This window comes from Callithrix jacchus, chromosome 1, assembly GCF_049354715.1.
Source record: "Callithrix jacchus isolate 240 chromosome 1, calJac240_pri, whole genome shotgun sequence".
Lineage (NCBI taxonomy): Eukaryota > Metazoa > Chordata > Mammalia > Primates > Cebidae > Callithrix > Callithrix jacchus.
In genome coordinates, this window is record NC_133502.1 from 210,362,523 (window position 1) to 210,378,857 (window position 16,335).

At 47.8% G+C, this 16,335-nt stretch overlaps 1 protein-coding gene across 6 annotated transcripts in view; it reads right to left on the reverse strand.

Moving 5' to 3' along the window:
- The window catches only part of KLHL22 (kelch like family member 22), a 41,746-nt gene that overhangs the window by 7,038 nt on the left and 18,373 nt on the right, over positions 1–16,335 (reverse strand). For all 6 annotated transcript variants that reach the window (XM_078341234.1, XM_017968840.4, XM_035268496.3 and 3 more), the window contains 2 exons: positions 11,473–12,191; positions 4,908–5,100 (listed from right to left, as the gene is read on the reverse strand). In XM_078341234.1, coding sequence (XP_078197360.1) covers positions 4,908–5,100; positions 11,473–12,191 — 912 coding nt within the window. The remainder of the gene's footprint in view (positions 1–4,907; positions 5,101–11,472; positions 12,192–16,335) is intronic.

Below are 16,335 nucleotides of genomic sequence, written 5' to 3' on the forward strand. Positions count from 1 at the left end.
TCTACTAAAAATACAAAAATTAGCCAGGTGTGGTGGCACGTGCCTGCAGTCCCAGCTACTTAGGAGGCAGAGGCAGGAGAATCGCCGCTTGAACCCAGGAGGCAGAGCAGTGAGCCAAGCTCGCACCACTGCACTCCAGCGTGGGTGACAGAGTAAGGCTCCATCTCAATAAAAAAAATAAAAATAAGCCGGTCTCAGTGGCTCACACCTGTAATCCCAGCACTTTGGGAGGCCGAGGAGGATGGATCACGAGGTCAAGAGATCGAGACCATCCTGGTCAACATGGTGAAACCCCATCTCTACTAAAAATACAAAAAATTAGCTGGGCGTGGTGGTGCGTACCTATAGTCCCAGCTACTCAGGAGGCTGAGGGAGGAGAATTGCCTGAACCCAGGAGGCGGAGGTTGCGGTGAGCAGAGATTGCACCATTGCACTCCAGCCTGGGTAACAAGAGCAAAATTCCGTCTCAAAAAATAATAATAAAAATAAATAAAATAATAATTTACATTTCCCTAATAGCTAATAATGTTACATATCTCCTTATATGCTTATTTGCCATCTGCATATCCTCTTCAGTGAAGTTTCTTCAGCTCTTTTGCCCTCTTTCTAATGGGGTTATTTGCAGTATTTTACTGAGTTTTAAAAGTTGTTTATGTATGTATGTATTTGCTACTAGTCCTTTGTCAAATAGGTGGTTTGCAAATATTTTTTAATTTTGATGAAGTCCAGCTTATCAATTTTTCTTTTTATGGTGCATGCTTTTGGAGTCACATCTAAGAATTCCTTGTCTCAACCTAGATCCTAAAGATTTTCTTTTCTAGAAGTTTTATGGTTTTACATTTAAATCCATAAGCTGTTTTGAATTAATTCTGATACACAAAATGAGACTTGGGTTGATGTTCGTATTTTTGCCGATGGATCGGCTCCAATACTATTTGCTGAAAGGTATCTTTTTTACACTCAATTGTTTCTGCATCTTTTTCCAAAATCATGCATAACAAGACTGGGTATATTTACTGGGGTCTGTGGATTTTCCACTCTGTTCCACTGATCTATGTGTCTATTGCTCTATCGATACCACAACCTTGATTACTGTAGCTATGTAGTAATCTTGAAATTGGGGAGATTCCTCCCATTTTACTGTTCTTTTTCAAAATTATTTGGGCTATTCTAGTTCCTTTGTCTTTACATATAAATTTCAGAATAATCTCATGTATATCTACTGCCACAAGTAAAATCAAATAAAATTTTTAAAAAATATATTTTATTTATCTATTTATTTATTTTTGAGATGGAGTTTCGCTCTTGTTACCCAGGCTGGAGTGCAATGGTGCGATCTCGGCTCACCGCAACCTCCGCCTCCTGGGTTCAGGCAATTCTCCTCCCTCAGCCTCCTGAGTAGCTGGGATTACAGGCTCGTGCCACCGTGCCCAGCTAATTTTTTGTATTTTTAGTAGAGGCGGGGTTTCACCATGTTGACCAGGATGTTCTCGATCTCTTGACCTCGTGATCCACCCGCCTTGGCCTCCCAAAGTGCTGGGATTATAGGCGTGAGCCACTGCGCCCGGCCTCATCAGCTTTTTATAATATTCAGCCTACCAATCCTGTGGAGTTTTTTGTATGTTTTGAGACAGAGTCTTGCTCTGTCACCCAGACTGGAGTGTGGTACAATGATCTTGGCTCACTGCAACCTCTGCCTCCCGGTTCAAGCAATTCTCCTGTCTCAGCCTCCTGAGTAGCTGGGACTACAGGTATCAGCCACTATACCTAGCTAATTTTTGTATTTTTAGTAGAGATGCAGTTTCAGCACATTGGCCAGGCTGGTCTTGAACTCCTGACTTCAGGTGATCTGCCCACCTCCCAAAGTGCTGGGATTACAGGCGTGAGCCACCACGCCCTGCCAACACGATCTATCCTTTTTCATCCCCAACATCTGATCCATCAGCAATCCTGATCAGTTTACCTGCACACTACACTCTGAACCCTTCCATCTCCCTCCAGCTCCACAGTTGTGTGCTACCGCAGGCTACTGCTGCTTTTGGCCCACACCATGTGACAACCCAGAGCCAGCCTCACTTGCTCTGCTCTTGATCCTCAGACTTTCTTCTTCTATAAGCATACCCCACACTTCCTCCTCTGCTCAGGAAAAGCTGTGAGCCCCTCTCCTGCCCTGGAAGGTCCTCTGTTAGACTAGGCAGATGGTTAGATATGAACAGTGAAGTGGACTCCAGGCCAGCCTCAGCCCCTAGCATGCCCAGAAAAAACTATGACCTTTGAGACATGTTAACCAAACCAGGGGTTTCAAAAGCCCCAACCCCTCTTTCAGTTGAGCTCATCGAGCTCTGGCAGTTAACCCCACAAGGGACTTTCCACCCTAAGCAGCATGTGTTGTATAGTTTGCCCCAGTTTTGCCTGCTTCGAAAGTAACCTTTTGTTCATTGTAAGAGTAAAAACACACCCCCTGGGTGGAGGTTTAAGACGCTAATGAGACATGGGACATATGCATTAGCATATACAGCCATAGCACATGTGCTGCTAGAAGACCACCCAAAACATGTTTATGAGTAACACCTCTTCCCACCCATTTATGAATAATCATGTAAGACACTCCCATAAAGGAGGTTTCTCAGTGCCAGTTGGGGCAATCTGATTCTCCAGCAGCCTGCTCTGACTTGGCCTTGAGAATGTACCTTCGATTTTGCTTTTTATGTTTGTTTGTTTGTTTTTGAGATACAGTTTCACTCTTGTTGCCCAGGCTGGAGTGCAATGACATGATCTTGGCTCACTGCAAACTCCACCTCCTGGGTTGAAGTGCTTCTCCTGCCTCAGCCTACCGAGCAGCTGGGATTACAGGTATGCGCCACCACGCCTGGCTAATTTTGTATTTTTAGTAGTGATGGGGTTTCTCCATGTTGGTCAGACTGGTCTTGAACTCCTGACCTCAGGTGATCCTCCCGCCTTGGCCTCCCAAAGTGCTGGGATTACAGGCATGAGCCACTGCACCGGGCCCAACCATGGTGCCCAGCCCCACTTTTGCAATAAACTGCCTTACACTGGTATCTGTATGCTGTATGTCTCTTGCTTAAATTATTTTAACCGAGAAGACAACTGAGGACATATTCCCAGTAATATTTCCTCCCTTTGTAAATGGCAGGTCTAACTGACATCTCCTCAGACAGTCCTCAAACAGTCTCTCCCTCTAGATTCATTCTACCAGAGCCCCCTCCCTAGAAATCCTTCAGTTCAGCCCCCTCTTCATTTCACTTACCGTAATTGTAACCACTTTATTGATTTGTTTGGTGGTTAAAAGTGGTTTCTCCTACAAGGCTGTAAACACCATGGAGTGGGAGTCTTTCTCATTTCTTCTCACCACTGGATTCCCAGGACTTGGTACATGGCGCTTAGTAGTTGCAGAATGAATGTGTGCATGAAGGAAGGAAGGAACACCGGCAGCTAGGACACAGCTGGTTGAAAGCCAAGGCTGCCCCTCTGTGGCCAAGCTGGAGAACTGCTGCTTCCCCAGCTGCCATGGACAAAGAAACTGCTAAGCCCCTCCTACAACACCCATCTAGGAGGCTTCCCACAACACCCTTCCTGGAATAGAATCTAAGAGCCCTTCTTGTCTCCTTGGTCTCAAGAGCCTCTTGATCTTCTCCATGAAAAATCTGCTTCTTTCTCCAAGATGGGGGTGGAGAGTGTCCCTCCAAAGAGGCTTCCTTCTCCCCAAAAAAGCCGAGAGCAAAGAGCAGGCCATAGCTTGCAGCTCACAGCTGCCCAAGAGAGGAATCTGTGTGGGCTGTGTGAATGACCTAGAAGAAGAAGAGCTGGATCCACTGTGGAGACACTAGCCCTGACCCTTGAAGTCAAAGTCTAAGTCCCTAGGAGGGTTGGGGGGGTCATGAGAGATACTGGAAAGAGGCTTACAAACGCCAGAGCCCTTGCTAAACTCCCTGAGGCAGTATAGGCAGAACCTGCCCTCCATACCATCCTCTGCCTCTGGGGTGCTCGGGATTCCCTAAAGGCGCACCTGGCCCATAGCAGGTGCTCCACAAATGCTAAGCCAGTACTAGCAGGGTACATATGCCGTTCTCAAAGGCTGAGACCTAGGAGGCAGGGAGTCAGCAAGGCCTCCTCCTTCCCTGGGATGGTACTTTGGGTTTGGTTCTTACACCAGGCCCGAGTACCCCAAAGCCATAAGATAAAAGAGAGACACCTCACTAAAGCATCACTTTTCCACAATGAACATAATTCTAAACATCTTCAAATTAAACCAAGGTAGTATATATATATATACGTATATGTATATATATATGTGTATATGTATATATATATATGATGCACATGATTTTTTTTCTTTCAAGTTGTCCCAATATTCAAACAGGATTTAATACAAAAATAAAACCTCAAAAGTTTTTTGGCTCTGGAAGGCCCCACCCTTCAGGGGGCCAAGAGGGAAGAATTCCGAGGATTGCCAATGAGCTGTGCTACTGATAGCCCTCACCTCTCTCAGGACCTTTTCCTGTTTAACATCTTTGGAAGTGTCCCAGTTCGTCTCAGCCGTGCAAAGAGCAAATGTTCTACCCACACTTGAACTACAAGGCTAAAGCAGCTTCCCAGGGCCAAGGTGGTGTGACAAGGTCTCAGCATGTGAGACTCACAAGCCGGGTACAATTCTGGGCAATGGGGTCTGGATCCTTGATGAGCCTTCTCCCCAGGTGGGCTGGCTGAACCTCATGGGCCCCCCATCAATGCATTCAATGCAGGGTCTCTGGAGGGGCATGGATACTGCTAACTGAGCCTGGTTCCCTGACCTGGGGACAGGCCTTGACACCTGGGCCTCTCACTCTTTGCACATCTTAGGGAAGGAAATTAGGCAGGAGAAGCCCCCTCTTCTAGAGCTTCCTTACCTCCCTCTTGAGTGGGGCCACATAGGCCCAGGAGTTGGTGGCAGGGTCGTAGCGCTCCACAGCATTCAGGTCATTGTGGTAGTCGCGGCCCGCCACAGCGTAGATGTACCTGCCTACAACACACACGGACAGGTCGGCGTGCTCCTGCTGCAGGGACTGGATCTGGAACCAGCGGTTGTGCCGTGGGTCATACCTGTGCCGAGACATGAGGAAAGCACAGAACTGACTAGGCAGGGAGGCTGCCCCACAGGCTTGTACCTCTTGTTTTAGCCCTGTTTCTTCTTTGCCTCAGCTCAGCCTGAACCCTCTCCCAGCTGACTCACATACCAGTGCACACCAATCTACAACCAGGCTAGCTATTACACACCTGAGCACAGGTGCTCCCCCACACATAGTATGGAAGGAGTGGCCAGGAGCCTCCTGTGTTTCCACCTAACTGTCTACCTTGGCTGTCCAATGGCTGTTTTTGTTTTTTTTTTTTTTGAGATAAGGTCTTTCTGTCCTCCAGGCTGAAGTGCAGTGGCAGTGGCACAATCACAGCCCACTGTAGCCTCAACCGCCTGTGCTTAAGTGATCCTATCACCTCAGTCTCCTGAGTAGCTGAGACTACAGGCACCCACCACTACACCAGCTACTTTTTTTTTTTTTGGTAGAGACAAGGTCTCACTATATTGTCCAGGCTGGTCCTGAACTCTTAGACTTGGGTGATCCTCCTACCTCTGCCTCAATGGCTGTTTGTACAGCCACTTTCATCTCACTTGCCTCACCTCATCAACCACAGAGCCTTGCTCCCACTAAGAGGGCCTCGAAATACAGTCTGGACTAGATGGGTGCATCAGCCCCCTCACCAGCCTCCCAGCCTTGAACTTCACCCAGCACTCAATCAGGAGTGGTCTGCTCAGGAATACCCTGCACATAGCACGCATCATACCCTCAGCTTTGTCAACAGCAGCATGTGCCAGGCTCCGGTCACCCTACTTTCACCTCCTCCCACCATGCTGCCAGCCCCGAGTTTCCTAACCTCCCCTCCACTCCACTCCTCAAGGTCTCTCTCTGGAAAAGTAGAAGTGTTAACTCCCACCCTGGACTGCAGGCTCTGTAAGGGCAGGGTGTGTGAGATTCCAGGGACCCCCTTGGGAGAAAAGGCATGGGGCTGGTTGCAGCAGGCTCATGAGGGTGGGCAGGTTGTAGTGCAGGAATCTGGCCAGAACCCAAGTAGGGTTCCTGGTCTAAGCACCCACAAGAAGCGTGGCCTGCAATGTGGAGCAGAGATGATCACAGAGCCACAAGAGGCCAGGACTCAAGTGAGCCCAAAGCCAGTGTCTGAAGCCTCCTTGCCCAACAGCCCACAGATAGTTATAGCCTTTCAGACAAGTGTTTTTATTTCTCCAGAAGACCACTTCCAAAGAGAACAAGTCTAACTTCAACTGGCTCACAAGAGACTAACCAAAGTTTTCTTTGGCCTGTGCCCTATGCTGGTCCATGAAAAGATCAGTTTCATCTTTTGCTCCAAAGCACAAGTTAGCTGTGCTCTGCAGCTGCTTCCTGAAGCCCCTGCAGCGTGGCCAGCCCCTCCATGCCAACAAGGAATGCAGCAAACAGGAGCCTCGGAAGGCAGGGCCAACAGAAGGAACATGCACCTGGGTCTCACTGACCTGGTGTGAATCCTGGGCTCTGCCCTGTCTAGCTGGGTGTGCCTGGACATCAGTTTTAATCTCTTGGGGTTCACTCACTTCTGCACCTGTCCAATGAGGGGATATCACCTGCCTAGAAAAGCTATCAAGAGGAATCACAAAGGATGAACATAAAAAGGGTCCTTGTTAACTTGGGGTTTCTAATGGAACAGGGTTCATTTCTGTATTCCTAGACCTCAGTGTAGCCTCTGGCTCAGGGCAAATCATGCCCTGTCTGCTGAATGAACTAAACAAAGGAATAAGATTACCAGCAATGAATCAACATTCACTCTACCAACATTCACAGCCCCTGCACTGTGGATGGAGTACAGTGCTCAGCACTACATCCAGAGGGAGCCTGAAGAGAGGCCAGGTCCCTGCCTTCCCCTGCAGAATGAACAGGCTAACCAGGGCAAATGAAGGCAAATAAAGGCTTGATATAAGGACAGACACTGTGAAGAAAAGAAAGTGAGGTAAGGAGATGAGTGACCTGCTGGTCAGCGAGGCCTGAGGAGGGCAGAGCTCCCTTCCAGCGATCAGGAAAGGCCTCCTGAGAAGGTAGGGTGTGATACCTGCATGACCTGAGGCACAAGCCAGGAGAAGGGTCTGGCTGGGGACCAGCAGTCCAGGCTTGGGGTGCAGCACTCACAGAGGTCCGGTCAACTGGCTGGGATGGTGCCATTCACTGCCTTTTCTGTGTGCCATGTTCCTTTATGTACAAGTCTCCCCTCTCTGGTGTTCAGTCTGGCTCAATCAACATCTGTACCCCAAGTGTCTGCAACCAGAGTGAGACAGGGCCCTCCAGATGCGCTTGCTTGCTGCTTCTAGTTTATTGTCCTCACAGCTTTTTAAGCTGAGTTAATGTGGATTTGTGGCTTCAGATTTAAAGACACACACAGTGACACCATATGTCAACAATTTAGACACAGCCAAAGTTCCACTGATTTCTTATTTCCTGCTGTGTCCTGTATCCTACCTCTTCCTCTTTATTAATTTTCCATTTTATTAGAGTAAGTCCTCAAGTAATATTTTTCTAATAAAAATAAGCTTTACTTTTGCATATAATGATATAAATAATTTTTGTTATTGCTATGAACTAGATGTTTGGATTCCCCACAAATTCCTATGTTGAAAGCCTAAACCCCGACGTGATGGTACTAGGAGGCATGGTCTTTGGGAGGTGATCAGGTCATGACGGTGGAGTCCCATGATGGGCTTAGTGCCCAAGACTACAGCTCTTTCTCTCCACCATGTGAGAACACAGCCAGAAAGGGCACTTACCAAGACTGAACTGGCCAACACCATGACCTTGGACTTCCCAGTGTCCAGACAGTGAGAAATAGAGATTTGTTGTTTAAGTCACTCCATCTATAGCATTTGTTTTAGCAGCTCAAACTGACTAGGAGAGTCACTTTAACTCAGATTTATATCATCCTATTGTAAACTCAGAGATGAATCCTAGAGTTGGTACAAAAATATTCTGGAATTCTTGCTAAATTCAGCAGACTGTTTTTCATCTATATTTCCATGACTTAAGCATTTTCATGACTATTAATGTTTTAATGTCTATTAAATTGTTTTTAAAATTAAATGTACTGACCAGGCATGGCAGCTCATGGCTACAATCCCAGCACTTTGGGAAGTCGAGGCAGGTGGATCATCTGAAGTCAGGAGTTCGAGACCAGCCTGGTCGACATGGTGAAATCCTGTCTCTACTAAAAATATAAAATTAGCTGGACACAGTGGCTCACGCTTGTAATCCCAGGTACTCGAGAGGCTGAGGCAGGAGAATCACTTGAACCCGGGAGGCAGAGGTTGCAATGAGCTGAGATCATGCCACTGCACTCCAGCCTAGGCAACAGAGCTAGACGCAATCTCAAAAACAAAAACAAAAAATTAAATGTACTTTAAAATGTTAGCAGCCATGAAAATGCCCAAAGAAAAGTCACATCATTGTTTGGGCATGGTTGCTCATGGCTGTTATCCCAGCACTTTGGGAGGCCGAGGCAGGCAGATCACGAAGTCAGGAGTTTGAGACCAGCCTGACCAACATGGTGAAACCCCATCTTTACTAAAAATACAAAAAATTAGCTGGGCATAGTGGTGTGCACCTGTAGTCCCAGTTACTTGGGAGGCTAAAGCAAGAGAATTGCTTGAACCCGGGAGGCGGAGATTGCAATGAGCAAAGATTGCGCCACTGCACTCCAGCCTGGTGACAGAGGGAGAATCTATGTAAAAAAAAAAAAAAAAAAAGAAAAAGAAAAAGAAAAATCACATTATTAAAAAAAATTTTTTTAGAGACAGGGTCTTACTCTGTTGCCTATGCTACGGTACAGGTACATGATCATAGATCATAGTTCACAGAAGTCTTACACTCCTGGGCTCAAGCAATCCTCCTGTCTCAGCCTTCCGAGTAGCCAGGACTGCAGGCCCAGTTAATTTTTTTTTTTTTTTTTTTTTTTTTGAGACGGGGTCTCAGTTTGTTGCCCAGGCTGATTTTAAACTGCTGGGCTCAAGTGATCCTGCTGCCTGAGCCTCCCAAAGTGCTGGGATTATTGGCATGAACTTCACATAGCCTTAATTATTATAAGTAGTGTTAGGGCACATAGCAACATGTAACCAGTTACTACCAGGTATACCACGCAGTTAGTGTTCAGTAATCCACAGGGCTATGGCTATGGGAACAGGACAAAGAATGATGCGGATAATTTAGATGCAAAGAATGAAAGAAGAGAAAAAGTGGTATCTTGGAGGCAAATACCATTTGCTCCAAGAAAGGTAAGGTTTTTTAATATGCAGTTTCTGTATCAATGCTTTAAGATATAACCTGATAAGTAATAACTCCTCAAAACGTAAAGCTAATTTGCTACAAAATCTTGTTTCCTTATATTCTAAAAGTCTGAAGCTTTTAGAATTCACCGGTTCTAAGGCTGATGAGATGAGAAAGCAGAGAAAGAACCAAACTCTTAGAATATTCAAATTAAAGCTGGGCATGGTGGCTCACGCCTGTAATCCCAGCACTTTGGGAGGCCAAGGCGGGTGGATTACCTGAGGTCAGGAGTTCAAAACCAGTCTGACCAACATGGTGAAACCCTGTCTCAAAAAAAAAAAAGAATATTCAAATTAAGAGATTCATCTGGAAGTTCTGAGTCCACTGGGAGATTAATGAAGCCTTCGTTCTGCAGAGATGATACACCCCTGGGTTAACCAGCAGGGCTGTGGTCCTTCCCACCATCTCCACTCTGTGGGCACCTGCTCCCTCAAGGCAGGTTTTGCCAACCCCACCTGCCACTGTGATCATACTCTCAGACAGGAGTTTGAGACTGGTTATTGATTACAGGGGCTAATATTAGCATTACCCAGAGTTCAGCTTTAGTCTCACAAACACCCATTCACAAGGGGGAAATTCAGATTTGTACTGTAAGTCAAAGTGAGATCAATGGCCCATATAGCAGGTGGACAGAGGACAGGGGCATGTAGAATCCCTAGCTGTCACCCTCTCAGGGACAGCTCTGTGGAAACATCCAGCCTTACTTCTGGGCAAACAGTTGCCTCTATCTTCTGCTAAGGGCCAGAGGCCAAAACACTCTGGAGAGACTGACTTTGCAGGTCTACAGGTTGCTCTCAGCAGGGTGGTCTGGCCTTGGTCCCCCAACTGGGAAACTGAACCCCCTAAAACAGAAGGTTTAAGGTTTGGCCAGAGGGAAGTCTGAACCTGGTGTGGCCACACCCACTGGGGAACATTTGTTTAGGGAGGAAATGAAGGTAGCTGTTTCCTTTTTTCTGAAACTTGCCCTTTCTCGTATTTAACCACAATGTTACTGCCAACCTCTGAGCCTTAGAAGCTAAGCAAAGGTGATCACTTCCTGGGGCCAGGAGTGCAGAGGTGGCCAAGAAATAGCCTTCTCCTCCTCGGCCAGGATCACCATGCTTGATTCCAAGTGGCATGGCCAGGCCAGACCCTACCCCGCCCTGTCCCCGGAAAACAGAAACATGAACATGAAGTCAGTCAGAATCTAGTTCATGGCTGCTGGAAGTAGTTGCAGAGCAGTCTCTCTCTCTACTGCACCATCTTTCAGCATAAGCGTGGGGAGATTTCTCACATGCACCAAGGTAAGGTGGAGGGGTCTCTGGAAATCTAATGGTAGCTAAGGCTTGTGGACTTGACCCACTGTCCCTTGCTCCGCCTAGAAATAAATCTGTGAGATCACAGCTTAAGTGACTGATAGAGCCAGGTGCATCCTACAAATCACAGCAGTCCACAAAACCCTCTCTTGGGAAAACTGCCTCCCCCCAGGGGAAATTATGCCAAGTGCGTGGCTGACTGCAGGGTGGAGTGGAAGTGTAGCATGAGGCTCAGTGATGCTTGCTGGCCTTTACCACTCCCCTGGGCTGAAGACTGTGTGCTGCTCAGGCACACAGGAAGCCATTAGCAATCAGGCAAGAGAGAAGAAAGAGCAAAGCAGACTGGTGATAGGAAACTCAAACAATATGCATCAAAGCTCAGAGCACAACGGAGGGCGCAGTTGCCCAGCTGGCCCTACTCCTAGGTCCTCTCATCCCAGCCTGACCACCTTTCCTGCTGTGGGCTCCTCTCCCCTCCCCTCCTGCGCAATGCACTCACAACCTAGCCCACTCTAAAGAGGCCAAGCAGGGGTACAAGGTGAGTGGGTTTCTGAGGAGTAGGGGACAGGCAGGAAAGAAGCCAATCCAGATGCCCCCTTCCCTTATCTCACTGCTGTCCACCTCTGAATTCACCTAGACTTCATTCCACAATGACAAGTGACACTCATGTGAAACGCTGGGGGGAACCTAACCAGCTCTTTCAGCCCATGACTTCCACACCCTCACATCACCTGAAGACAAAGGGACCAGCCAGCACTCTGTCCTACCTCCAGCATCGGGACTCTGCTCGAAATCCTTGGACATTGTTGTCCCCTCCAATCAAGTATACGAAGTTGTTGAGCACCGCAATGCCCTGGTTGGACATGCGGGGGGCCAGGGAGGCAGTGAAGTGCTTCCACTCTCCCAGCAAGGGGTTTAGATACTTGGCCTGGTCACTGAGGACAGTGGATGGCGTGGAGTGAATGCCCCCGAAGCCCACAACACACTGGAAGTCCGACCGCAGTTCTGTTTGCGGGCTCTGCAGGCTGGGCTGTAGGCTCTCATTCTGGTGGTACATGAGGGCGCTGGCCACTGTGTCCCTCAATGGGCTGGGGTCCAGCTTGTCATGCAGCCGCTGCAGGACCTCAGCTTCCATCAGCGGAAACCGCACTGTCTCAAGGAGCTTTGGGGGCTCGTGCAGCGAGATCTGGTGAGCCTGCACCTGCTCCAGGCTATAATGGTATATAAGGGCCCCCTCATATACCTCAGTCTCGCAGGAGACCTCCAGGCGATTGCTGCTGAGGAGGGAGTAGACCTTCTCCAATGGAAGCTGGCGGTACTTGTCAGTCCGAGAGAAGGCTACAAAGTTTTTGAGGATGTAGGTGTCCAGTTGCTCAGTCAGGCGGCTCAAGTCAAACAGCTCTGCCAGCCGGTAGACATCAAGAATGTTCTCTTCGTCCACCCAGGACATGAGGAAATCACAGCAGAAATGGATAATTTCTGGGATCTGCAGAGAGAATGACACCCATTCAAGTCTGGGCTGGGAAAAGTGTCTGAAGGTGGGAGACAGAATGACAGCAGAAATACGAGTCCTTGTGGGGCAGGCAAAGTGGATGAGAAGCCCTCCTTAATTGTCCTCTACCTTTCCTGACACACTGGAGACTGGGCTTACTGCAGACTGGGTTTAAATCCTGGTTTGGAAATGTACCAGGTGACAGGATATACAGCATGTTTTTTTGTTTTGGTTTTTTTTGAGATGGAGTTTCGCTCTTGTTGTCCAGGATGGGGTGCAGTGGCGCGATCTCTGCTCACTGCAACCTCTGTCTCCTGGGTTCAAACAATTATCCTGCCTCAGCCTCCTGTACGGCATGTTTTTAACCTCTTTAAGCCTCAGTTTCTTCATCTATAAAATGGGATCACTAAAGTGGAGAGCAACATGAGGAAAATGAGAGAGCACATAGGATTGGACCCTTGATATATGTCAATTCCCTCTTAGATCAAAAGTACTGGCTCATGCCGGGCGCGGTGGCTCACGCCTATAATCCTAGTACTTTGGGAGGCCGAGGTGGGTGGATCACAAAGTCAACAGATCGAGACCATCCTGGTCAACAAGGTGAAACCCTGTCCCTACTGAAAATACAAAATTAGCTGGCCATGGTGGTGCGCACCTGTAGTCTTAGCTACTCAGGAGGCTGAGGCAGGAGAATTGCTTGAACCCAGAAGGCGGAGGTTGCAGTGAACCGAGATGGTGCCATTGTACTCCAGCCTGGGTAACAACAGTGAAACTGTCTCAAAAAAAAAAAGTACTGGCTCTTCAGAAAAGCAGGAAACAGCACAAATGGTCACTGTGTCACGTATCCACGGTTTGCAAAGGACCTAAGACCACCCCCATCCTTACCCTAGGACTCTCTAGAAGAGCCTGCCTCTCCAAAAATGTTGGGACCAACAACATAACCAGCTTTATCCCGCTGTCAGAACATCCACCATGGTTCCCCAGAAGTGCTCGGAGCATCTCAGACACCCGACCAGCACCCATTCAGGAACTTGACTTAGAATTCTTTTTCTTTTTTCTTTTTAAAATTTGAGACAGTCTTGCTCTGTCGCCCAGGCTGGAGTGCCATGGCAAGATCATAGCTCACTGAAGCCTCAAACTTCTGGACTCAAGCAATCCCTGTTCTTGAGGTCCTGTGGTGGGTCAAGACCCACTTGGCTCCAGTGAGTGCAGGGTCTCCCAGGTAGCCACATCAACCCTTCCCTAACCACGGGGAAGCACAAGTGGTTTAAAAGGACAGCAAGAGAGAGAATGGCACTGGAGGGAGTCGGGAACAAGGCCACAACCAGTGGGCTGTTAAAGGCTACTCTGTGAACAAACAGCCAAAGCTTGTTAGAATAGGAGACAAAAGGAAGGGCCCTATGGAAAACTGTCTGGGAGAACAAACCAGGTGTTGATAAATTCTTTAGGAAAGCACGATTTTAGAGTTTCGGTCGGGCCCCCCAGTGCCCAACCTCCTTTTTTTCCATGTCCAGACTGAAAAATGACAGAGTACCTTGACCTCTCTGTGACCCAGCCAGCTGCAGGTTTTCCCAGCAGGCTTGAACCCAAACCTGGTCCTTGAACATTCCCAGGCACTGATAAAGGCATCAAGGTTGTTACTCAAAACACTGAAAGAAAAGCTGACTCCAACCCTGAGACAGATCCCTTAAACCCTCATAGAAACTCCATACCCTGACCCACTCTGTGGGCGAGCCTGGGTAAAGCCTCTCTTTTTCCTTGTTTGTCTTGAGGACACGCTGCACCACTTTATACATAACTCCTCCTAATAAACGCTTTGACCTGATCACCCTGGTTATCTGATGCTTCTTTCTTTGGATTCCCAAACCGGCTCCATTTCAGGACACTGCGGGGAAATGGGAACTCCCCTGCTACCAATTCCAGCCCAGGGATTCGGTGCAATTAATCGGTTTCTCTAAAAATGGGAATATCTGGCTTATCCAGAATCATCAATAAATTAACCATTATACATGGAATAATTCTCCTATTTAAAGCTTATTAATAATCACTAAAAATAACTTTTTTAAAATTCAGAAGACATCTAATATTGCTTGCAAGGTGACGTGCTAAAAACTGAATGGGACCTACCAACTGTCGGGCAGGTATGTGCCCTACATGAGGTGTCCCCATGGTGCTTTGCTAGGTCCCGACCATCTTCACTTGACCTTCTGCTTTCCCTCTTTGCCTGTACTTCTGCTTTGCCTCTTCTTCCTAAAATACTAGGTTTTCCTAAAATTCTGGTTTGTTATGGGGCAGGGTCCTCAAGACCAGGTTTTGGGCAGAATGTGAACATATACAGCCCTGAACAAGCCTGGGTAGCAGCTCCTTGAGAGGACCCTACTGTCTCTCCTTTTGGTCCTGTTTTTAGAGCAGTGAGCTTTCTGCTCAGTGGAATCTCACAGATGAACCAGCCTGGGCTCAGGCCATGCAGGAGCCCCAGAAGGGACTGCATTTGCTTGGGGTAACCCAATAGGATAGTGTTACTAGAAATCAGACTCAGACCTCTGGAGACACTGTGAAGAGTCTGGTCCCAGGCTTAGTGCAGATCGCAACACAATGCGGAAGCTCCCAAAAGTCACTAGCTCTGTGAACATACATGATCCTACAGGCCTATGGATTTCACATGCTTATGCCAAGTAAAACCTGCTTTAAAACAATATTGCATAGAAGCCTGATTTTTTTTTAGATAAGCTGGAATGTAGTGGTGTGATCACACCTTACTACAGCCTCCACCTCCTGGGCTCGTGATCCTCTCACCTCAGCCTCCAAAGTAGCTGGAACTATAGGTGCACGGCACCATGTCTGGCTATTTTTAAAATGCTTCCATAGAAATGGGGTCTCACTTTGTTGCCCAGGCTAGTCTCAAACTCCTGGCCTCAGCGATCCTCTCACCTTGGCCTCCAAAAGTGTTGGGATTACAGGCATGAACCACCAAGCCTGGCTCAGAAGCCTGATATGTTAAAAAACAAAGCTAGGCTGCTGCCCCTGAGACGGCCTCTGAGGCACTGGGGAAGATGACCCAGGGCTGTAGGAGGACTGGCCAAACCGACAGAGCGACTGCAGGTCTCCAAGCTGACTGGTGAGAGAGGGAAAGTGGTGTTGTGAAGATGATCTAGTTTCAGTGTGTGTGGTTGCTGCAGGGAGAATAAGGACATGGCAGAAACATAGAGATGGAAGCCAGGCAAAGGGGAAGGAAATGGAAACACAGAACAGAGATGGCCACAAGCAATACTAAGAAGGATGACCTGTCCTTATTTGAACACAGGGAATGAAGAAGGTGGACGGGCTTAAGGAGCCACCGAGATTGAGCCCAGGGAACTGACAGGATGGTCACATAACACACAGAGCAGGGGGACAGCAGGGGAGCTCCGGGAGAGTGGCAGGTGTGGAGGAGGAGATGGATGGCTGGACTTGAGCCATGCTGGGGAAGATGTTTCAGAGGCAGCTGAATCAGGAGTTAACTGCTGCCAGGGCAGAGAATTGGATGAGGGTTCCCAAAGCAACAATGACAGAACCGATCCCCTTAACAAAAGAACAAGGGAAAATTACTTTGTTGTAAAAGCTAAATCCATCTACCCACCATGCAGGTATGGTGAGACAAGTCAGTCATACTCAGATTAACCAACCCAGCATCCAGGTCCTACCCACCAATCTGAGAACAGGGAACAGGGAAGCTGCCAGGGCCCTGTCACACAGTTGGTTTTCCTATGACTTGAGGTTTTTTAAATTGTGCCAAACCTGCTCTCATGGGAAGAAAGGTCAGAATGATGAACTTAGCATAGCATTTTGTTTCACTTTTAAGAACTGTGGGAAGAGATGACTCTCAACTCATATCAGGCCTCTGATTGATAGCTCAAAGGCACCTGCAGGCCCAGTCCTGTGTAACTGCACCCACACCACTGAGAATAATCTTCCAAAACATAAGTCACACTGTCAAAGTCTCAGAAAACTTTTTGAGTTCTGTATGAAAACAAGAACTTAAAAGTTAAATAATAAGTTGGGCACAGTAGCTCAGACCTATAATCCCAGAACTTTGGGAAGCCAAGGTGGGAGTATCACCTGAAGCCAGGAATTTGAGACCAGCCTGGGCAACATAACA